Below are 24,561 nucleotides of genomic sequence, written 5' to 3' on the forward strand. Positions count from 1 at the left end.
ACAATCAAAATAAATGTGATGCAAAAAGCAATTACATGCTTGAGTCCAAGGGAATGCTGAGGAGAGGCCATGACCCCATAGGCAGTGGGACCTTCATGGGAAACTTCTATATGGATTTACTAGGGATGAAATCTTTTTGAAGCAACCTATACAATTCTGTAGGAGGAATATAATTCAAATTCCAGGATAGTTCAATAATTCTACAGAAACGTTTTTAATCCTCTATTAAACTTTATAGGATTTTTCCATAAGGGAAATGGAAACAAAAAGGAGAAAATAATATAAATAAATAAAGGACTTAAACTGATAGGAGCAAGAGGATGAAAAACTGAAGAAGTAGGGAAACAAATAGAGAATCATGAAAATGCAGCTAAGAAAAGAGATAAACCTATATAGATAGATAGATATAGATATAATTTTATGGAGAGTGAGAGCATGAAAAAAAAATGAAGTGACATGACTTGGAAAACCAATTTTGAATAAAATGAGTTGGTAATAGGCAGGGCAATTTATTTTGCACATTGGAAGATGAAAGCAGATGTGGGAAAGGTAGAATTATATAATTATTTGTTTTTCTTTGTATTAAGAAATTTTCCTATCAAACTTGTTTCCTTTCATTTACTATGTCACGATAAATTCATTGTTGCCTATATTTTCACTAGGGCACTACAGAATCCCGCAAGTGCTTGGCGCCATCTGTAATCTTATTCCATGAATCACTGTAATTAATGTAGTCTAAATGTTAGGATTTTGTGGGGTAGCAATTAGACTGGGGCAGGTGAGATTTTATAGCATTTAGTAGTCAACCTGCAGCATAGAATTAAAAAGCACATAATATTTATAACAGAACTCTAACATGGGAGTTATACTTATGTATGAAGGACAGTTACTTAGAATAGAAAATCCTTAGCAGGGATACTATCTTCATTAGCTGTAGAACTCAATGCACATCTAAGTCACACTCCAAAGAATAGCAGCAGCAGCCTTGTTTCTTTAAAATTATCTCTGTGCATGATTTAATTCCATAGTTTAACTAAAAAATTAACTAAAAATACTGCCTAGCTTTGATGCAACAACAGGTCTAGCACAACCTCTTGTTAATGAAAAAAGGGAAATTGCAAGATCAAAACTTATGGGGAAGGCAGTTGTGGGTTCAGTTTTTATTTTAGTATCAGATACTGTACACAGAAGAGTAATATTAGTACAGAATGAATAGTAGGAATCCAAAATTGCATTGGAACCATTTTTTAAAGTTACTTCAAATAATTGGGTTTACACTGGATTTCAGAATACCAAAAGTGATTTTGAGTAAGAATATTAGACATCTTTTAAATATATTTTAATAGATTATTTTTATGCTATAGACCATTTTAAATTTTTTCACTTGGTGTAGGTGTGTTGCAGTGGAAATTCACAAGTATTTTGGTTTCTTTTTTATATGGATAACGCCTAAGGGAATAGTGAAAATAATAAATAGGAGTTGCTGGATGCTGAACACTTTGGAAAATCTAGCCCCAATTGCAGGCCCTGATCACTGTTGAAAATACAGCCTCATATAAATAAAAACGTATCTGAAAAGTAGTTGGAAGTACTTTGAGCTTGATCTAGCTCCCACTGAAGTCAATGGGAGCCTTTTCATTGACTTCAGTGGGAGGTGGATCAGGCCCTTTCACAAAGAAATTCCTTGACAATTTTTGTTTTTAAATGCAAGATAGTTTTGAATTACAGTATATGAGCTCATATGCTGGATTCTTCTGTTTTTGCACATTCACTGTTATTAAAAAGATCCAAATCATCTTTAAATTTTGTAAACAGATAAAACACAAGACTAACAAGATTATCTTGTAACAGAATTGTAGTGGTTGGTTACTTTTCATTTAATTTTCAAATAAATATTGTACATTAGAAAGTGTGTGTATGTGACAAAACTGCCTGGTATAATTTATACATATAGAAGATATAAAAATATTAAAAATATATATTCAGTTTGACTGTAAATCAAAACATACAGAAATAAAACTTACTAGCTATTCATTAGAGACAGGCTCAGATTTTTAAAGGTATTTAGGCATTGTTCTACTCCACACTGCAATACCCAACTGATTTAGGAGCCTAGTCCCATTGACTGAGTCATTTTTTAAAAGGAGACTTAGAGCTTATCTACATCGCCAGTTAGTGTGCAGCAAGCCCAGGTGTAAATCTACAATGGTCTAGCCTGCCATGCACTATCTGAGCATGTAGACCCTGCTACCTCATGCTAAAAATTATTTTAAAAAGTGACTTAGGCATTGCAATGCTGAGTGGAGCAACACCTAAATACCTTCACAAATCTGGGGTCTAACCTACAATCTAATTAAAGGGCCACAAATAACTATCTTCACCTGACTTTAAGCAGTGTAAAGTGACTGTATAAGTTCTACAAACATGTATGCTACATCTCACTAGTATCGATTTAAAGAACAAACAACATCCACTGCACCAGAAGTCAACATGTCAGGATAAAACATGGATCACTGACACTGCTGACTGAAAGCTACATTCCTGGTTTTCCACGTAAACCAGAAGTCAAAAGACCCAATGACAGAGATTAGTCACACTCACAAAAACTATCAAGTATCTATGCTATGTAAGATCACCCACTCTTGTAAAGACTTCCTCCTCTCCCTACACCATAATAAAAGACCATATTGCCCAAAATCAGTGATGTTGTGGAGAGATTTGTAGATCTAATTTTGTATTTCCTGGATTATGTGGGTTTGATATATATATTTTTAAACTGTGGTTATAGTGGGTATAAGAAATTATTTTTGTAATAAAACAAAATCAAAGACATATGAACAAAATCTGTCTCAAAGTGTATGAGAGTTACTTATCCACATGCCTGCCAATCCATTACAGGAAATCATGAAATACCAGAATATTTACAAACCTTTGAAAACGCCTATTGATACTACGCTTTTGTAAGCTAACATTATTGTGAAAATAACTATTTAGGGGTCGTTTTGATGTCCTGTTTACCTGATACCCTGGGGCCGTTAATGAGATGCATACTTGATTGACCCTTCTGAAGAAGCCAGTACAGCCTTATGTCAATGAGCACTTGTGGACAATGATGCCGGAACCGGGACAGGCAGGGGGCTGTGCCCCCCCTCATACTTTTTAATATGGGTGTAATTGGAGGGGTAGGGGTGGCATTGCCCCCTCAAAGGCAAACCTTGGGCAGGCTTGGAGCAGCACAAAGCGCAGCCCCTGCCAGCATTGCTCTACACCTGCACCAGGCTTACTGTGTGTGTGTGTGTTTGGGGGGGGGGTGAGAAATGCTGTCCCTGCCCCCCAAACTATACTCATGTTAAAAAGTTGGGGCGGGGGGCATGGTCCCCTGACCCTTCCAGTTCCTGCACCAGTGCGGCTACCCCCACACACACACTTCTGCAAAGGTTCTGGCACCCTTGTCTTTGGCCCTTTAAATCCACAGATTTTCTTCAACTGTTGCACATGCGTATTACATTCCTGTGCTAGAAACATTGAAAAAGTTCCTGTGTCTGCAGAGTGGATTGGACTTTTTAAAAATATTTTAAGTATGGGGGAAGTGGTCTGTGGGAGGGAAATACATCCCCCAAAGCCAGGTCAGAACACAGGAACCGCAATACAACCATTCATGAGTACTACTGCTCCAGCCTATAGTCTTGAACGTTTAGAGCCGGCACTAGGCTTAAACAGACTAAGCAATTGCTTAGTGCTCTGAGCAGATCAAGGGGGTGCCCCTATTCACTTTTTATTATGTGTTGTGTGGGGGCGGGCCAAAATATTCCTGCATAGGGTCCCCAATGGGCTAGCACCATCTCTGTGAGCACTGTCTATACCACTCACCCTCAGTGTGGGAACTGCTGGTTCAGAGTTACAAATCTTGTGGACTTCACCTTGGCCCCCCTCAAACACAACTATCTGTGCTGGTGTATACGGGGTACAGGTTAGCTTGTATGAGTCTCTGCATCTGGATCAATTTCACCCAATAAATTGTGCTTTTACAGCAAATAACTTTGTTAGATCTTCTCACTCTGCAAAATACCAAAAGACAATAAAACTTTGACTAATGGTCTATAAAAAGGTTGGTGAAAAAATACATGCTTTTTAGATTACACTGTAGCATTCCTATAATTTCCCCCCACAAATACCAGGAAATACTGCCCAAATTACTTTTCCTCCAATTTGATAAAAAGAAAAACTGGTCCTTGGTTGAGATTTTGAAACAGTTAGCTCAGAGAAGGTGTTTATGGCAGTTTGATTAATCCCTGAAATAGGGGTAGATAACAAAAATACTGCCAAACCTTAACTACGGTGTTGCAAATTGAGCTGTAATAACAAATCTTTAAAAAAAGAGAGGTGGGTGGGAGAGAGAGAGACTGACTGACTCACATGTTTAGCTTCACAGTACACATTTTCAGTGGAATATTCTTAATTAATTGGTTACTAAATGATTAATACAATATAAAAACATATAAATGCACTTCATTGTCATAATATTCTACAGGATTCTATGGGAAAACACCTAAGAAGCTCAATGAATTTGGTCAGGTTATAGTTAGAGGATAACACAGATGTGGTTTCTTTTACATACCTGTCTTTAAACCCATGCATTCCATCAACAGTGTATTTTGGTTTTAACTAGAATAAAAAGCTTAAGAATAATAAAATAGTTTAAATATGGAATGTTGTTTCGTAGTTCAGTTCTGCTATTTTCCTAATATGAACTTTCATTTAAAAAAACAACATGAGTTGGTGATTTGCTTTATAAAAACAGCAACACCAACCAAAAGCTGCAGCTGGTTGAAGCCAACTATGAAGTTATTTTTCAGTGCTGTGGTTTTGGCACTTAAATACTGCACTGTATATACGTGAGGTAGACAGAAAAAAAATTGCATGTAAAAAGATGGAGAGAATGATTCCTTCTTTTCCCCCAAATCACCCATTTAGGCTTTGGAATCTTCATTTACACAGAGCTGCGAAATGGTCTTCTTAATGCGGAGCGCAGTTAGTCGAGCCGCCCCATTAGCACACCAGCACTCACGCATTATTCTACCCATGATTCGGAGTGCCTTAAGACAAAGAAAAAGAGGTTTAGGATTAAAAAAATCCACTGCTTCAGTGCAGCATCAATTAAAAATACTCCAATGCAAGATATAATAGAATACTTTGAAACAATATTCCAGCAGAAATTACAGAAATGTAGAAAGGTTTGTTTTGGTTCGGTCAAAGAGAAAAAGAGTACTTTGATATGCAGTGCTGTCAGGCCCATTTCACCATATTCACCTTAAAAGTGCCCCTTTCTTGCACTCAGCAGGGGAGGGATTTTGAATGGGCATCAGGGGATGCCACACAGTGCCCAGCGGTGGGTATTTGTGGGAGGAGCAGGAGAAGGGGTACAAGAGTGCATGCAAGGTGGAGGTAGGACTGCCCACCTCCCTAAGGCCTGCTGCCTTCCCATACACTACAGAGCGGGGTTCGGGTTAGCGACTGGCTCCAGAGTGACCCAACCTGCACATTTAAGTTCTTCCAGGCTTTTCAAAAGCTCCTTGCTTTTGCCAGCTAAGAAGCTAGGCATTCAAATCCCACTGAAATAGAGAGGAAGTCTGGCACCTAACTCCCTTGGGCTACTTTGAAAATCCCAGCCTTAAAGAATAAATTTAAATATGCTTCTAAAAATGGGGGTTGGGGAAACTCACCTCACAACTTTGCCACTGGTTTGGGATATTTGGTCTCAGTTTCTGTTCACAAACTACCCTTCTCATATCTTCTATTGAGGGATCCGAAGGCACAACATCATAATAAGGCAACTGGTACTCCTCAATGATTCCTACAAGAGAAAAAAGAAACCATACTCCCTAACTAGGTTCCATACTAAACATCACTGTCCTTGTGCTCACTCATTTAGATACACTTGTGGAGTTCTAGGATAGAAGAGCCTTACCCCCTTCACCAACCCCCTTTGGATTGCAGCAGTGGGTAGGCCAAAAAGACCTGGTTGGAGGCAGCCCTGGGAAGAAGGCCACTAAAGATAACAAAGACAAGGTGAGTGGTCTTGGGGCCTTGGGAGAAGGGAGCTTAGGAGTAAAGAAGATCTGGTGGAAGTGCGGAGAGAATGGAGTTTCATCTTCTTGGTTCAAAACCATGTAAAATCCAAACTAGTAGAGGTTTCTTTGTTGCCAACCCTTGCGACCTAAACACTACAGAATGTGAGCAGGTCTACTGCATTCCCTGACAATATGGGTCCCTTATTTTCATATTGCCAGCACAAAAGTTCATCATCATCTGAGGTTAGTTTTGTGGATTTTTTCAGATCAAGATTTTGAAAGATAAACTTCCTGCAGACTGGAAACCGATCAATAGGGAAATTGCATGGGAGGAACTGGTTTTCTAACGAGTTCTACTATATACATTAGTTTCTTTGACAGGGGAACTGAAAAATAATTTACATATCTGTTTTGTTGCTTTTGATATTTCAGAATAATTAAATCAGATGGGCATTAACTGTACTTTATTCACTTGTTAACTCTTTCATATCAATAATTGCTCAACAGGAAATTTTTAAGTCATGCAACTCTTTCTCCTTCCACAATATGGAAAATTCAGTTAAAATTGGTACATACATTGTATGAACGTATTTCCTTTAAATTCCTTTAAATTATTTTTATCAAGTCTGGAATGCAACATAAAACAGCCAAAAATTTTACCTCCAATTGAGCATCTTCGTGATATCTCCCAGTACACCAGACCAAGAGAGTATATGTCTGCACGTTTGAAGGACTCAAAGATGCTCATGTTCATTACATCATCAAGTATTTCAGGAGCCATGTACCTTTAAAAAAGTCATACACATGTGCACAATTTACAAAAGTTCTAACAAAAATTCTAATATCTGACATGGAGAGGGTTTGGAACATGTTGGAGAGCCACCCTCAATTTCCATTGACTTGCATGGCATTGACTTGTGTGTCAAACAAGGGACTTTCTATGATGAAAATCCTTACATGTTGTTAAATGACTAATAGCCATGAAAGTGCAAGAGGTAGGTAGCTACTCCAGCCAAAGAGTTTTATTCTACCTCCATTTATATTTCATCTCAATGCTTATTTTGCTTTTCACTAATAAACTGTGCTCTACAAAACAAACTAATTGGATTTAATGAAATTAGTGTGGAAAAGCACCATCAAAGACTTCAGAGAGAATGAAAATGAATTCTAACCACAGTAAAGAGCGGAGTAAAGGTAGCAGCTGAGCATGCAGTCAAGGGTGAAAACGTGTTGCAGTTACTACCCCCAAGAGTGCTGACAGGATGCAATGTGGCTGTCATCACCATGGGCAGGAGGACCTAAAGATATGTGGTGTGCATAAGGCGGCAGCCCTGCCTGGAGCGTGGTCCTGCAACAGGCTGCAGCATGACAGGTACACCTGCCTCAGTTTCCCTTTTTAGAGTCCCTAACTCTACTTCAGGCTCTCTTGCTACACCACCACCTTCTTTAGGGTTGGTTATAACAAATGGTCCAAAACATAAGTCCCAAACATATAGTACATTTCTCAGGCCAGTGCAAGCAGTCATTAAAACTCCAGACATCTTGTCTCTTGATGCCCCACATATCACACACTGGCCCCTTTGACCATGGCTGGACTCCGTGTCAGCTCTCCTCTGTCCTTGTACCATGACAGCAATTCCAGGCCTTCAAAATGGAGTGCAACCCTGCTCTTCCCAGCAGGTACCCCCACACAGAGCCTCTCTGCTGGGAGCATCCTTGCCAGGGAAGCATCCCTCAATTCCCCTGGCTCGCTCCTGGCTCCTAAGTCCAGTCCTGGAGATGTCAGCAGGTAAGCTCTTCTGCTGTTCCCCCACCTTCCACCCTCTCTGGCCTGGCTCCAGCTCTCCAGCTTAGAGCTAGCAGGCAGGAAACTCCCCTCTGCTGTGGCTCCTGCCTTCAGCCCTGGCTCTCTGGCTCGGGGATGCCAGCCAGCAAACCCCTCTTGAGGCTCTCCTTGCCTTCAGACTTCCCCCAGGAAACACCTTCTGCTTCCTTCTGCGACCTTCCACAGACATCTCTCCCGTGCCCCTGACTCCCACTCAGGCAGCTTTGATTCACCAAGTCTCTTTTCTCCTTGTTCTACACCGAGGTGCCCTCTTAGCCCTGGTCAAATTGCAGTGTGCTGATAAGGCACAAGTGCACAGGCCTGGCTCCCACTTAAAGGACCAGTGTCACCGTGTAATAAGGTGTTTAACAACTAGTCATTCACTAGCTTTGGTATTCATATTAACTTTAGTATTTAATATTCATATTAACCAAATATTTAAAGCCATGGGGCGCACAGGCAAACCAGGAGCCCCTGACTACCTATAATTTGATGTCTGAATTTATAAACAGAATCATAACCAAGTCACTGGAAACTTTTACTTTAAATCCAGAGAGGTCCCAAAATACTCTTATGTCCACAAGAAGGGTTGGACCATTTCCACCTTGTGTTCTCTATCACAAAACATGGATATCTTAGATTAAGGGTTAAGATCTGCCCCAATTGGCAAAATGCTGCAGGCAGAGGTCAAAAAGAAAGGGGAACGGGCTGGGAAAAGAAGGAGCATGCCTGCTTCATACAGTGCTCAGAAATTGCACAGAAATGGAAATCAGGCTGAAAAGATCTTCCTAATATTTAAGGAAAAATACTTATCTTGTCTATTTAAGATGTCTTACCTCTTCGTTCCCACTCGAGGGTTCTGAGGTATGTCAATTGTGTTCAATACAGCATCATGTCTCACAGCAAGTCCTAAATCTGCAATGGCACAGGTTTCATTTTTTTTCACTAAGATGTTCTTAGATTTCAAATCTCTATGTGCAATAGCTGGTTTGCCTGTTAAGACAAAAAGGCAACTAAAAGCATTATTGTGAATCTTAAAACACAGCTTGTTTATTGACATCTCCCATCTCAACATAGAAAAACATTAGGGCTGTATTTAGCACAAGATAGTTTCTGGACATGTGCCAATGCTAACCAGAGGAGCCTAACCAAGGCATCTTTTGTTCATACATTCCGTTTATTCCCAAACTGTAGTCACGTTTCAGGAACCAAAAATATCCTGTTTTCCATGCTCCTGCTCTACTCAGATATGCATTGGCTGGTGCATGCCTCTTATATCCCAGCTTCTCCAATGGACGTGTAAAAAAAAAAAAACTAGTCAACATTGGAGACAGATGGACTCCACTTAGTATATTCCAAAACCTCAAGTAACTGAATTCTACAGCAAAATCCCCTGGATTCTGTGACACTCCAGTGGAGTGGACTGGAGAACTTGTGGCAGCTTCAGATAAATAAAAACCTCCATTGTGTAATTTAATTAAAATGATAATGACAATGAAATGAAAATGAAAATCAGTACAATATTCCTTACATTGTTTGATATTAAATTCAATTAATTTTATGCCACTCCAGAATTTTCTATTTTCAGTGTGCTGCAGAATTTGTACTGCTAGATGTTTTGGTGGCTGTGTAGACTGCAAGCACCACTAAAAATGTAATTTTTTAATTATATTATTTAATAATGTAATTTTTTGTAATTGTCTCTATTTATAAAGCACCATCTACATTTAGGGTTCTATTTAATTTATTTTACAATCTTTAAAGACAGCTATTAAGATAGCAAGCTGTTTGTAAAAGAAGTCTTTTACCGTTCCTTGTGACTAATAAGCTAAAGCATTTTTGTAAATACCACCCAAAGTTTCCACTCATATTTCCTAAAAAAGGATATATTAAAGAGAAATACAAATACCTTGTGTACCAACTATCTCCATATGAAGGTGTGCTAGACCACTAGCTATTGAAAGTGCCAGCTTAATCAGACCATCAATGGTCACAGCATTTCTGTTTAAATAATCAAATAAGGAGCCTTGCTCGTGGTATTCAGATACAAGCCACAGTTGAGTCCAAGTTCCGTTATCTACCAAAAGAAAATAATCTTATTTAACATTGTAAAGAACTAGCCAAATTTTATATATATATATATATATAACACAAAAGGATCAGAATATTCAAGGTGAGCTGATTTAAAAAAAAACAACCACCCCTATTTAACCACTCTTTTTTAGCCCCCATGCCACAGGAGTGGTTTCAAATCCAGAATTTCAAAGTGGATATGCATACCCGCTAAGGGAGGCTGCACTGCATGCATTTTACATTGTATATTTGGTATGTTATGCAGCACAGAGATCCCAGCAGATTAATGGCCCGAGTTTCAAAAGTGCTTAGCACTAGTCTTCCTGCTGAGAACAACGGGAGCTTCTGGAAGCTAAGTCCTTTTGAATATATGGCCACCAAAAATGAGGGGTGCTCTGTTTCCCCCCACAAGAGCTGGTGACAGTACCAACAACCAGAGAACCAAAGGAAATGCAGCTCATTGTTTTCCAGTGATAGCAAGATCATCATCAATTCTTGTAGCTCTTGGAATTAAAGATGAACTAAAGTTTTTACAAGGTTTTTGTACAGCAATCTTGAATTTCAAGACATTCTCATATCATACTTTACTTCCTCCGATGTATTGCCATATTTAGTTCTTTTCCTCCTATAATGTTATCTGTATAAAGTGATCTATTTTTATAGATGTATGGCTTAAAGTGGAGGGTATAAAGCATTGTTGCAGCTTGATTATCAAGTTGATAGCATAAATAGTCAATCTTTCAGTAATATTTTACCAAGCATTATTCTAATTAATGAACTACCTTATAGAAATAGGACTCATTTAAACTTTCACTTAAATCAGTGAGACCCTAATCCCACACTGAACTCCATTCAAGCCTGCATCTGAGCAGATATAGAGGTCTGCTTAACGAAGGACTGCAGCCTAAAAATTGTAAACTGATCTCACAATCCTAATGATCAGATTTAAAATAAGTTTTTCTAATCAGCTCCTCAAATCATTAAACACACATCCCTCTGTTTTAGCAAAATAGAGCAGGGGTTGTGGAAAAATCAACTTCATTGGGCTGCCATAGTGCAGAGAACAAACATTGTGAAACTAGGTTTGGAAACACTATATACCCTTGTTATCAGCAGCAATGAAACCCAGGATGTTTTCATGTCTCAGCATAATTGTCTGATAGATTTCTGCCTCACGAAACCAAGACCTTTCATCCCTTGAGGAGAAGATTTTCACAGCTACATCTTCCCCACACCATTTTCCACGCCAGACTTCACCAAATCGGCCTTTTCCTACTATTTCTTGAAGAACAATTGTTCTTGCAATTGTTCTTTGGACCAGTAGAGGTAAACCTAATGAACAGAATGAGGATAGTTGTAAAAGAGTGCATTAGTAATTATTATTAAATTCAAATTAAAAACATATATTCTAATATGTTGTAATTACCATGGCCTTACAAGTAACATACACATACTTTCCTGTGACTATTTTTTCCAATTCTGACTAACCAAAGTAGATAAACAGAGAAGGCATGAATTATGCACAATCCTTGACAGAGTGAGGGATTGTAAATCTACCTCAAACATTCCTTGAACTGTATGTATATTATCATGGTTCTTTACGATTTTCAGTTGAATCTTTAGTATAAGAATGTGAGCAATCTTCCACGTATGGACATAGGGATAAGCATGACTTCTTGCTCTAAACTATCCTAGCGATGTTACTAACTCCAGACGTCCACATGCTGAAGCAGCAATGCAATAAATCATTTGGCTCAAAAATAAGTAAAGCGGGTCAGTAATATTTCAATCAAAGCAGAAAACACTGATTCGTTGATACTAAACTTTTCACGGGTACATACCAGCTGCAACAAAACGTTCACAGAGAATGTTTTTTTATCGGAAATTCCATCCTGGACGTGAGAAAGGTTCAAGTCCCTGCTCTGCCTCATTTAGAGTAGGAACTTAAACCTGCCTTTTCAACATCCAGTGAGTGCCCTAACCACCAACCTGTTGGCTATTCTGGAGATGGGGCTTGCCTGCCTGCCTGCCTCATTTTTCACATAAATCTTCAAAAAGGTCTTGGTTGCGTCCTGGTGGGGAAAAGGAAAATTTTCTCTCCTCACCAGCCTCCAGTGCCAGTCTCCTCTACAAAACTCCATCTCCCAACCTTCTCCCCCTGTCACTCTGGTATGTCCAGCTCTTGTCCCCTTTGTATTCAAATCAGGCAGCTTCCTCCTCCATGTTGCCTGGGCCTAGTAGGGAAGTCACTGAGAGCAAGAGAGAAACAGTCTCCCTGCTCTCAGTGCAGGTGCCCAGACCCAGCATGGCCTGCAGCATATCCCAAAACTGCAACTGCAGGGAAAGTCCTGCTTGGCCACAGAAGATAGCACGCTCAGTGAGACAGACTCCTCCTGGGAATTTAGTAGTTAAAATCTAAGTCTCTTAGTATGTGCAAACTACAATATTAACTTGGCTAAATGAGGATGGATTTTGAAGGGAATGGAAAAGGCATGTCCCTCACATAAAGGCCATGTCCCTGCCAAATTTTAAGTCCCTGCTACAAACTGGAAGGTGGGAAGAAGCAGGGTTAGAGCTTTTCCACCCCAAAAAAAAAAAAAAAAAAAAGATGGCCACTTTTTTTTAAAAAACGTGGGCAAAACAATGTATTTTTCCCTAGCCACCTTCTTGGAAATGGCTGAACCATTTTGACTACAATTAAAAAAAAAAAAAAAATCAGCCTGATGGAGATACCCAGCATGGAAAATTTCAGCCTAAAATGATTAAAATCCAGCAAAAGCTATAAGCAACCAAAAACTGGGTCTTATAATGGGAAGAGCCAAACTACCTTAATGATAGGAGGTGCTACCTGGTCCGCCCATAATAAGAGAATGACAAACTGGTCTTACTGTGGAGCTAGATTTAAGCAATTTTAGTAATCTAAAACTATATTTATTTCAATACAGTTTTGGTTGTTTTGCTCAAGAAACACCCAAGAATCACCATCATGAGACTGACCTTTGAATTTAGGACATATATCCTTGATAAGCATAAGCATGCATACAAAAAGAATCACCTTACAAAGTACCTTTAAATTCTATTATTGTTTGGATCGTCTAACAGTGACTCCTGCTTCACTTGGTTTATTGTCAGATTTCTCTTGGATTATCAAAAGATTCACTCTCTCTGACAGCATTAATCCGACTAACCTCAATGAAAAACTATATTTTTGTTGGCAGTACACATAATGTGTTAATACATTTTGTACCAAGTATTCCAATCTTTCCAGAGGAACAGTATCAAAGGCCTGTTTTTAGAAACAGTGACATTTAGGTTTAAACAGCTGTAATTTTTACATTGGTTCAGATTCTCTTTCTTCTGCCTGTTCCCTGTTACCCCTGTATCCCGCTCTCATGCCATAACTGCTATGGCCTTACCTACACTCAAGATTTGCCCCCCGTTACAGCTGTGAGTGGCCAGCTACTGGAGAACACCCTATAATGTGGACAGGCAAAACCACTATTTGTTTGAAAGCGTGGTAAGCTGCACCAGTGTATACTGTGGCTCTCTCTGTGTTAGGGGTTTGCAATAATAGTTACACAACTAGCTAGCCAAAGCTAGCTGTAACTGTGACAAATCCCCAATGTAAACAAGGCCTAAGTCTATTGACTGCACTCAACAACGAGCTGTCTAAAATATATGTTTTATTAAATCTGTTTTTTTAAGCACCATTTATTTATTTTTAATTCTAAACAAACCATTCTTGTTACAGAAATCTGGCCCATACAGACAACAGCCCAATATGATAATTATGAAGTATAGCGTTTGCATTGTGGCATCTTTTCATATCACTTTAACTTAACAAGATCCCCACATCAATTGACTTAGCATACCATGCAATTACCCTGATAAACATGAAATCTCTTTAGGTAATGCTTTGTCTTGACAAACTCCTAAAGCTCTGACACACATTTCTTTCCATAAGACAACACATTTCATGCAGTGGGCACAGTTTTTTAACCTCCTTATCATAAGAAAGATACTATAGGTTCTAGTAGTACTTCCCATTCCAAGTGACAGGAATACCCACACAAACCAATAGTACTGTACTTGACAGTGGAAACTTTAACTGCCATCACTTCGCCTATTGAACTACGAAAAAGGAACACAATGTTGTGATTCTGTTCTCCTGGCTATTCATTAATAAATATAGACGTTTTAGTCTGCTTAGGAGTGCATACATACCAGATCCAGACCCAGATGTTGTCATATCATAAATAAGATCTTTAAGAGATTTTCCAGAGTTTACTAGGTTGCACTCAGATAGAGGTTCTTCAATATTTTGTCGCTTCTTCTTTCTGAACGTACAATGACGGCCTTGACATGTATATACAGTCAGCATTACAGCTATAGACAAGATACAAACTGGCACAGTAACTATCACTGTCAACACCACAGGTCCTAGGTTTGGTCTGCTTGAAGATTCTGAAGCTTAAAGAAAAATTACATTACAACAAATCAATATACAGTGTACTGTAAATGTTTTAAAATTTTACTTTTAAGGCATGACCCAAAATATACTGAAATCAATAAAAGTGTCTTTCCAAATTACTGAATACACAATGGGCAGTGGGTAAAAGCCCTACTTTCTATGGGTGTGTCTACACTGCAGTGGAAGCCCAGGGTTCAAACTCAGGTTCAGACCTAACCCCCTTTCTGTCTACACACAAATTACACTGACCCAGGGTCCTAGGACCCCATGAGGGTGGAGAGCCTGAGTCAAGCCCTATTGCTATGCAGTGTAGATGCAGCCCCACTGGACTCGTGTTCTGGGAGTCTACCAACAGGATCCCATAGTCCTGCTGGATGACTTTTTTGGTCCTCTGGACACTCATATTTGGTGGACAGTCAAGTTCTCCTACACTGCACCACAAAAAAAGGGCTAGAGCAGCCACATTTTGGGAGGGCACTGGGAAGTCTTGGAAATGGGTGGCTAGACTCAGACCTGCATAATGCAGTGTAGACACTGGAGCCCCAGGTGGGGACCCAGAGTTCAACAGTTCCTAACATAGGGTTGCAAATGAGTATAGACATTCAAGCCCAAGCTTAACAAACCCAGGGTCTGCTAACCCGAGTTCTACCAACCCGGGGTTTACATTGCACTGTAGACTTATATCCTATAGTTACATCATCACAGGTTAATGTACATTCACATGTAACGGTGCAGAAAAGTTTATATAAAATTACTGTCACTCATGAGGTAAAAAGTAAGGTGAAATTTAATCTGTCTCTCCCAACACCATTTTCATCTCCTATTTTGGATCAATGTATTAATCATTTTTATTCCAGAAAAATGTGTCTGTTCTCTAATTTACTCAGAATCAGAGCAAATACTTGTCTGGTTTAAAAAAAAAATCCAGTTCCAAATACAGAGGCAACATCACAATTTTGCATCTTCATAGGTTGTAGTTGTAACTCTAGAATTATATAAATCTTGGTAACCACAGTAAAAATCACTACAGCATGTGTATGCAAGCCAGCTGTACAGAATACTCTTAACAGCAAAATTCTCACCCTGGTTCCCCTCAGAGCCCTTTAATGTAGTGGCCAATTCTGACCTTGGATGTATTTACACAATTCCCTTCCAAATCAATGAGATGCGTCTAGCAGTAGAATGTGTCACACCAAGTATGTCTACACTGCAAATACCTCGCAGGGTCCTAAAGCTTGGGCTCCGGCCAGAGGCTGAACATCTATACTGCAATTAAACAGCCCTTTAGCCTAAGCCCCAGGAGCCAGATTCAGTTGGCATGGTTCGGCTGCGGTAGTCTAATTGCAGCATAGACATACCCTAAGCATTCGGACATCTGTGAAATTTATCTCAGAGCAAAACAAAGACGACGCAATCAGCAATTCTAACCTAAATGGACAAAATAAATGTGTAATGCTAATCTCTTCGGGAACCTAAGAAAAGGATTTTCTTCTTAACTGTTTAAAGCCATTAAGTGAACCTGAATCAAAAAGTTGCAACCCTTATTTAAAACAACTACTTACTATATAAAAAGAAGCTGTCTATAAATTAATATGTATGAAACAGAGCAGCACATCTGGCAGCTGCCTAATGATTTCAAACTACGCTATGAGGTATCTTCCCACTTTTGTTAACAAAGGGCATTTTTAAGCAACAGAAGAGAATGCTATTTTAATATTAAACAGTTGAAAATACACAATTTTTATTCTTATACTTTATAAATATCAAAAGCAAGTAAACTTCATAATGTACCTTTGAAGAATGTCCACAAAACCCTGAGGACTACAGGATTGGGCCCCAAATTTCAATATATTCAATATATCAATTAATTAAAGTTAATCAATACAAAGTGTTGGCTGCATGTACAAAAAATTCATTTAAAAAATCCATGCAACACAAACAGTCCACAAATAATAGCTTCCCAACCCCCCACCTCATGCTCACACACTTCCCACCATCTCATTCTGTGTATTCAGAGTAAACTAAGATAAAATCTCAGGAAACTCAACACAAATGGGTCCACTATAGCCACAGCTAGAAGTGTATCAGAAGAGCAAAAGAACTACTAAATCAGCTCTTTGTCCCCAAACCAACTCCTCACTGTTCCTTGAAACAACTGGACTTCTGGAAGTTCCTTCAGGGAATGAGAAATAGGATCCCATAGGAAATGCAGTAAATACAGTCACAACATTGCTGGATACTTCATAGGATCATCCATATATCAGTACATAAAGAGTAGGAGCATTCCCTACAATATTCCATCAAGCCAGACAATTAGAAAACTAGACTAATGGCATATCTACCCTGCAATAAAACACTAGCGGCCTGGCTAGCCAATGTCAGCTGACTTGGACTCTCAGGGCTTGGGCTGTGGGTCTAAAAATTGCGTATACAGGATCAAACTGGATTTTCCAGAAACCAGCGGACAAAAAAAGAGCTTTTGACATAGAAAAGCTGTGTGTTTAAACTGACTAATGGCCTCCCTTGTAATCCAGCGAATGGACAGAACCTTCTGGTCCAAGGAGGGTTCCACCCTTTGCCAAAGGGTTGAAAAGATTTTGACCTATTAGGGCCCCATAAGACTGAAGGGTGATTCCTCGTATGTTTAGTGTGGGTGTTTAAATCTATTATTTTTATTATGTATTATCTAAAATGCTTTTACCTTAAAAATAAATGTGCTTGCTTAGCAAGAGCTGTGTGGTAACTTGTAAATGCTGGCAATACACTGCTCATAGACCTCGAAGAGAAAACTGCACACAGGTTCTGGCTCATAGGCAGACTGGTTTGCAAGGGATAAAACTCCCAGTAAGAAGGGAGTGGAACAAGGGTTCCTGCCTAGAGACAGGTGATGGCTGGAACTCTTAGACCTATCTGGGCACTCCTAGAGTGGACCGCAGACAGGGCCGGCCCACAACATTTTGCACCTGAGGCAGGGAGCTCAAATGACGCCCCAGTGCCCCCTCACTTGGGCCAAAGCTTTGAAACTCTGGGTCCTAGTGGTGCCCCCCCACAGTCCGGCATCTGAGGTGGCCGCCTCATGATAAGGCCAGCCCTGTCCACAGAGGTGGTGATACAGGTGCAGTTACTGAAATTGTGACACTACTGTTATTTTAATCTCATCCAATAAATCCTCGTTATTCTATTCCTGGATTGTAGTACCCGAGACACAGGACAGAAAATGTAATTTCTGCAAAAAATCTGTTCCAAGCACGAAGTCTAGCTAGATATCCTGTCTCCCTTCAGTGCTTTGATGTCAAGCAAAAAAGTGCACATGAGAGCTGTCAATTTTTTCTGCACTCTTTCTCCCAGTTTCCCCCCTCTTTGAAGCTGGAATCCCAGAAGCATGTCTGGGGAAGAAGAAACTAAACATTTAAAAGTAGAGTCTGTATTTCATCATATGTGTGAGTTTGTCACCAAATCATAAATGGATAACATTACAAGCTGCATACATTGCCTAAGACCGATCTATCCTATTACTATGAACACAAGTATATTAGGTTAGGAAATACTAATATAACTTACCATGCCAAAAAGTTATTGGGTTTTTCTTTCTTGTCATCATGGAAAAGGGCAAGCCAGTCAATTTTGCACCTGGGCAGATAAAGTTTCATGACAATTTTGCAAACCTGTACACAAATCTGAGCATGAATTTCTCCATCGTAAACTGGGGATAATGGTGTTTACCCAGCAGCTTGTCACTTGGAAACAACGCCCACTGGACACACTGGGGGAAAAGATCATGGATGCAGCTTGCCCCTGAACCATGGTAGCAAGACAACCAAAGCCGTGTCTCAGTTAATATTCCAAGTATCTTTGATGATAGGGAATATGGGTTTTATTCAGTGAACACATCTCTAAGTACTATCAGTCCATGATCTGGTGACATATTTAGTACATCTGAGATGCACATTACATGGTTTCTCTTTCCTTTCTCCCATGTCACAGATTTTTTTCTTCCTCAATTATACATCAACCTGGCCAAAAGTCTCTCCAAATTATACACTAGCCTAGTAGCTGTACATCAACTACTGCAAAGTTGGAATATGACCTGATAAACTAGGAAGGTCAGTCACCTATTAACTGAGTTTGCAACCTGGGGGAAAAAAGCACAACAAAAATACCCCTCACAGATCTTATTAGCAACTCCTCAAAATAACCAGTTACACACTGAAAGTACATAGAAGCAAAAGAAGACCAATCAGGAAGCAGTGTACCAAGATTTGTTTGGACTCTACCTATTGGCAGAGAAAGGTCAACTCAAGTCACAGATTTGTGCAGGAAAAACTAGAATTAGAAATATTAAGCAGAAGCAAAAAACTCCAAGCAACATAAAAACCTAGACAATACTGATCAATGCAAATTAATTTTGCACTGTATTAACATTAACCCAGGGCAAATTTTATAAAGAGATATAAATCAAGTCACTGCCAGGAGCTGTTATTCTGTCAAAATTTAGCTATCCAGAATGTGTTAGTGTTTGCATATTTTTATTGTCACACCTTTACACTTCCTCAGGTGCAAAAGAAGAATTATTAGTCTTGGCTCATGCAAGAAAATCAAGTTGTCTGTCTCAGCCAAAAGGAAGAAAAACAATGAATTGACAAAGATTCTGTTGTTGAACAGTACATGCTGCCATTTTTGCCTTTACTAAGGAAATTCATGAACAGGCAAATTGCACAAAGTAAACAAACTGCCTTCTGGTAAGCATCCCTCATAACACATCAGTCATCAGTTAACACAATTTTTTAAAAAGCCACTTTTGACATATGTAGAACATGAGCTTTTGATGTAGGAAGTATGGCATACCCACATCATCAGTCAAAACTTGTTCTTCCTACTGAACTAATCTTACATTTGTGGGCAAAGTTTATATATTTCTTGAGCTCTGCTTTTAAATTTTTTGTTTAAATGAGAATTTGTTCACCCCATCCACCTTGATCTGAAAACATACCCATTTATGTGTTTGTGACATTGCATGGTTACAAGCAGGGCTATAATTTCAAAGAATACATTTTAAGTTTTCAATAAAGTGTAATTAAGCATGAAATTGTGCACACAAATATTCGCATGCAGTAAATGCCAAATGCCAATGGAAATAAGGTCTTGTGGATGCACAAGTTGGGCACTAAATCACATTGGCAAACCATTAAACTATCCCCAGTTTTGTTTTTTATTTTAACACTGTGTTCATAATTTCACAGCGATGACAGATTGATCATTAACATATGCCTGCTCCTGATTATGCTCTCATTTGCACTATGCAAACAGCTTCTTTTCCCCATTCATTTAAATAATAGCCTTCATAGTCAAAAAGAAAATTAGTAGCAGACAATGGCCAATTCCTATTGATACTGTGACAAAAATGTTAATTATCTTAAAATATTAACTACTCACCAAACTCCCTTTAAACTTCTCACAAGTATTTGTAAATTTTCAGCCCTCAACCTCTTAGGTACTTGTTCCTCAGAGTTAAAAGTTCTACTCTTTCAGCAGTGTAGGTTCTGCCATGCTCATGGGAGTAAAGACCAGTAATGTTTATTTTAGTCATGGAGGCAAAACAAATATTGCTTTGCATTCAGAAGTCTGCAGATCTGCTGAGTAAGAAGCTATTTTACACAGTAACTGCCAGTGGTTTCATTGTGTCATTATGGCAGCTGGAAATAGCTAAGATTCAGGGAAACTCCAGCAACATCCTTCCCCTGGACACTCTCCTTATGCCAGCCACAGGAACATGGTTGGCACAGAAGCCATTAAGCTTCCAGGCTTGTCTAAGAGCCAGGATAAATTCATAACTTTGCTAGACACTAAAAACTATGGTCTTAATAAAGCCACTGGTTTAATGACTTCTTATAACAATCTGAAACCCACTAACCCCCCATTTTTGTCCTATGACTACAGGAGTATTAATGGGCCACTTCACCTTGAATGGTCCCTTAGGATATGTCTACACAGCAAAGAAAAACCTGCAGCTGGCCTGTGCCAGCAGACAAAGGCTCCCAGCGCTTGGACTGCGGAGCTGTCCTGAGCACAGAAGCCTACATAGCAATGAAATAGCCCCACACTATGAGCCCTGCAAGCCCAAGTCGGCTGGCACAGACCAGCTGTGGGTTTTTCTTTGCTGTGTGGACATACCCTTAGAATACATGCTAACTACTTATGCTAAACTATCTGCTCCATCTTTTATTTAGCTGTGATCCTCTAAGGACCTTTCCCAGACCTGAGAAAGAACTCTTAGCTTGAAAGCTTGTCTCTCTCACCAACAAAAGTTGGTCCAGTAAGAGATATAACCTCACCCACCTTGTGTCTCTAATATTTCCAGGGACAGACACACCAGCTTTGGGGACACTCTGCACCAGAAATATGGAGCAAAGCAGCCCTAAGGGATCCAGAGTTTGGGGCCTACAAATCAGCAATTTCCAAGAAACCTGCTTTCACTTGGACCTAGACAATGTTCTTCCTGTAATATGAAGAATATATAAAAGGACTGTCAGAAAAGATTAGCAATCAAGTAACCTTGGCACTTCTGTAGTTGCAACTAGCATGAACTCTCCAAAATGTGTAGGGCAAAGGGCTCAGTTTTTAGCCCAAGTAGATTACCCTCACTGCTAACAGTAATAAGAAACCAAATGTTTTGCAACTCCCATTCAAATGTTGGAAAGACACAAAGGCTATGGAAAGCACATCTATGAATATATTGTTAAATTTGTTCCATTTTTTCAATAGCTGCACTTTTTATTAAATCAAGAGTATTTTGATTCTCTGTGCTATGTATTTATGTATGTATGTAGTAAAGCTGCTGACAAGAACATAATTACTACTAATAGCTATCTGCAAGCATCAACTGAAAAGGATCATTCCTGCAACATGTCGTTATTTAAGGGCTGTAAATGTTTATGTAAATTTAAGTAGATTTATCTCAGACTCCCAAAGAAGGAATATACTCTTTCTTCCAGAGGTTCTAATTTGAGTGATTGACCGGGAGCTGAGAAAAGTATACCCACCTATCACTTCTCCTCTTTCGTCAGTCAATCTCACCTCCCTCTCCAAAGCTCTTTTTCCTTCCCTCAACTCCAAATGAAAGTTCTCCCCCTAAACTACTGGGTAAGACAGCACCTCCCTCTTGCAAGACTCCTGCTTCCTTCTGGAATTTTCTACAGAATCCTGCCCCATCTTTCTCTCTTCTGCAGGTGAAAACTTCTGCAACAGCATCTGCTTTCCTTGTTGTCTGCCCAAACCCCGTCTCTCGGGAGACAAAGATGACCTGCAGGCCCAGATGAAATGGGAAAAACATTCTATAGGAGACATCTCCCAAGCACATAGACTACAGCTAGAGCCAGAAAGATGGTGGAGGTTGGAAAAGCAGAGGTATAAATGCTGGTGTGGAAAAGGCCAGAGGTCAGATTTGCTTATTATATCCTCACACATCTTTACGTAAGAAAACCATGAAATACTCCCACTCACCTTAAGTGTGTCCAAAATATTGCTACTAAAGTGATCACACACACCCCTTTTGATTGTGCATTAGCCTCATCTTACTGAATCAAATACAAGCTCCTCATCCTCACTTAGAAGGCCTTGCCTCTGGTCTTATTTCCAAGTGTCCCACTTTCTCCCTACATTTCTCCTACTCTACTCCTCCCTTCTATGTCACACACTTTCATCTTTGTCTTTCTATTATGCTGCTCCCTATACATGGAGCTCCCATTTCTCATTTACTAAGCCTCCCTGGAAACCACCCACCTTACTTCCTTCATACTACATCTTTAACCCACAGGTTCCAGGAATCTTTCCCTCTTTGTTCATTTCATCAGTAATTCCTCCTTCCTCTGCCTTCCCTGAAGTGCTGTCCCGTATCTCATTTTATGCTGGATTACAAAATCTTCCGAGCAATAGACTTATCCAACTCGCTGAGTAAAGTGCTGTGTAACATCACAACAGACATGACTAATTATAATACACACTATGAATATGTGAACATCTTGTATAAAAGTAACAGGCTTTACAAATAAATGCTATACTACCTGAAAGGTTATTGAAATAGGAGTGGATTAACTAAAAACTGAAGGGGAAAAGTACAATGTTTTTCTGTAACTAAATCCCAAATGGAAAAAGCAATAAATAATCTTTTCACTGTTAAATAACTTTTGAGAATGCCAGACTCAAATATGGCACCAATTTTATGGTATAGAGTTCCTAGAAGAGTAAACCTTTTTCCTCACGCTTGCCTCTCTAATTGGAACCACGAATCCATCCATATTTGGCAAGGTTCAATTATACCAATATAACACTGGCTAAAAACTGTTCAATCAGCTGCTACAAGCCTTTTGCAGAATTTGAAAACTCAAGACTTACAAACAAATTTGCCAATGCTATAGAAAGAAACGATTTCACTCTCATATGCTACACTATGTACTGAACAGCGAGGTCTTAGAATGTAAGGTGATTCTATTGTCCCAAATAAACATAATACACAAAACTGGCCCTGAATTGTACAGAAAGCAATACTACACACTTGCTCCCATCTTTGCCCTTCTGATCTTTATATTAACAGACTCCAACATGAGCTTTACTAATTTCTCAACCACATATATCAAATATGAGATACTACTTAAAATTACAGGACTCTAGAATAATGACAGGTTTCAGAGGAACAGCCGTGTTAGTCTGTATTCGCAAAAAGAAAAGGAGTACTTGTGGCACCTTAGAGACTAACCAATTTATTTGAGCATGAGCTTTCGTGAGCTACAGCTCACTTCATCAGATGTTTACCGTGGAAACTGCAGCAGACTTTATATACACACAGAAATCATGAAACAATACCTCCTCCCACCCCACTGTCCTGCTGGTAATAGCTTATCTAAAGTGATCAACAGGTGGCCCACCTGTTGATCACTTTAGATAAGCTATTACCAGCAGGACAGTGGGGTGGGAGGAGGTATTGTTTCATGATTTCTGTGTGTATATAAAGTCTGCTGCAGTTTCCACGGTAAACATCTGATGAAGTGAGCTGTAGCTCACGAAAGCTCATGCTCAAATAAATTGGTTAGTCTCTAAGGTGCCACAAGTACTCCTTTTCTTTTTAGGACTCTAGAAGTAACTAGTCAAAATGAGGAGAAAGATGTTACAGGTCCTGACAGCGGCCCGTACCAATGGCTAGAATAAAAAAACAAATGCAGATATCCCCCTGCCCAGAGGTGGGAGGGGACTTTCAGTCACAGAAGTAACAACTAGCAAAATAAAAATGGGTATCTAATTATCCCCGTAATTGGAAGCATACAAACATTTTCCAACCTCTCTATCCTGTTTGTATATCCAAGACATTTAATTCTAGACCTCAACCTTTAAATATTTGTATGTCCAGTTTAGACTGTAAAATCCTTGGGGACAGGAACTCAGTCTTACCATTTATTTGTAAAGTATCATCACCTGTGACACTATCACCCGTGACACAAATGAAATAATTTCTGCAGGGCCCATTCCCTTGACAAAACATACACACAGCTCTCTGTGACCAAGCAATCTTTAATTCACAGACAAAAAATAGGTTTCTTTGCTGCTACACAGTACAATGTCTCCATTATACTGGTTACAATTTTAGGAAAGGTCTCAATAGGACACCAGTAAAGCAGTTTGAATTCTAAACTAAGATACTCCATCAGAAAGATTTTTTAAGCAATCAAATTTCTTTTATTTCCTTCATCAACGTTCCACTGTCAGCTGTGCACACACCTTCCACTGGCTACGGTGAGAGCTACACAAGTGCCCGAGGGAAGAATGTGGACCTATTTAAAATTGCAATATATCTTTTCTCCTGTCATGATAATTCAAACACAGCCTATTCATAAGATACTGCTTACCTATGGGCAGGTGGAGTGTTATATTGTTGCAGAAGTCGGTGTAGCAGCATTCTGTTTTTGTAATGTTTTTAGAACTATGACAGAAGACTTGAGCATTCAGCTCTGGCAGGGATACACAAGACTTTATCACCTCTTCTTTGCCATTAGTTAGCATGACGGAAGCCCAGCATGCTCCTTCAGTTTGGCAGGTGAAGTTTGTATGCTCACACAACTGGCACACACACT

General features: G+C 39.3%; 1 protein-coding gene across 1 annotated transcript; it reads right to left on the bottom strand.

Moving 5' to 3' along the window:
* Positions 1 to 1,941: 1,941 nt before the first annotated feature.
* On the bottom strand, positions 1,942 to 24,561 carry ACVR1C (activin A receptor type 1C). The gene is made up of 8 exons (XM_075117849.1): positions 24,337 to 24,561; positions 14,194 to 14,439; positions 11,071 to 11,301; positions 9,806 to 9,973; positions 8,733 to 8,889; positions 6,732 to 6,856; positions 5,724 to 5,854; positions 1,942 to 5,096 (listed from the first exon to the last, which is right to left on the bottom strand). The coding sequence occupies exons 1-8, from the start codon at positions 24,488 to 24,490 to the stop codon at positions 4,971 to 4,973; spliced, it is 1,338 nt and encodes a 445-aa protein (XP_074973950.1). The 5' UTR covers positions 24,491 to 24,561; the 3' UTR covers positions 1,942 to 4,970.

This window comes from Caretta caretta, chromosome 11, assembly GCF_965140235.1.
Source record: "Caretta caretta isolate rCarCar2 chromosome 11, rCarCar1.hap1, whole genome shotgun sequence".
Taxonomy (NCBI): domain Eukaryota; kingdom Metazoa; phylum Chordata; order Testudines; family Cheloniidae; genus Caretta; species Caretta caretta.

Bases quoted from the DNA above. Each gene is read 5' to 3' on its own strand.
- ACVR1C (XM_075117849.1), bottom strand. From the start codon at position 24,490: ATGCTAACTAATGGCAAAGAAGAGGTGATAAAGTCTTGTGTATCCCTG. The intron at 5,855-6,731 runs GTAAAATTTTTG...TTTCTCTTGTAG, and splicing joins ACGAAGATGCTCAATTGGAG to GAATCATTGAGGAGTACCAG. The intron at 5,097-5,723 runs GTGAGTTTCCCC...CTTTGTCTTAAG, and splicing joins ACCAGTGGCAAAGTTGTGAG to GCACTCCGAATCATGGGTAG.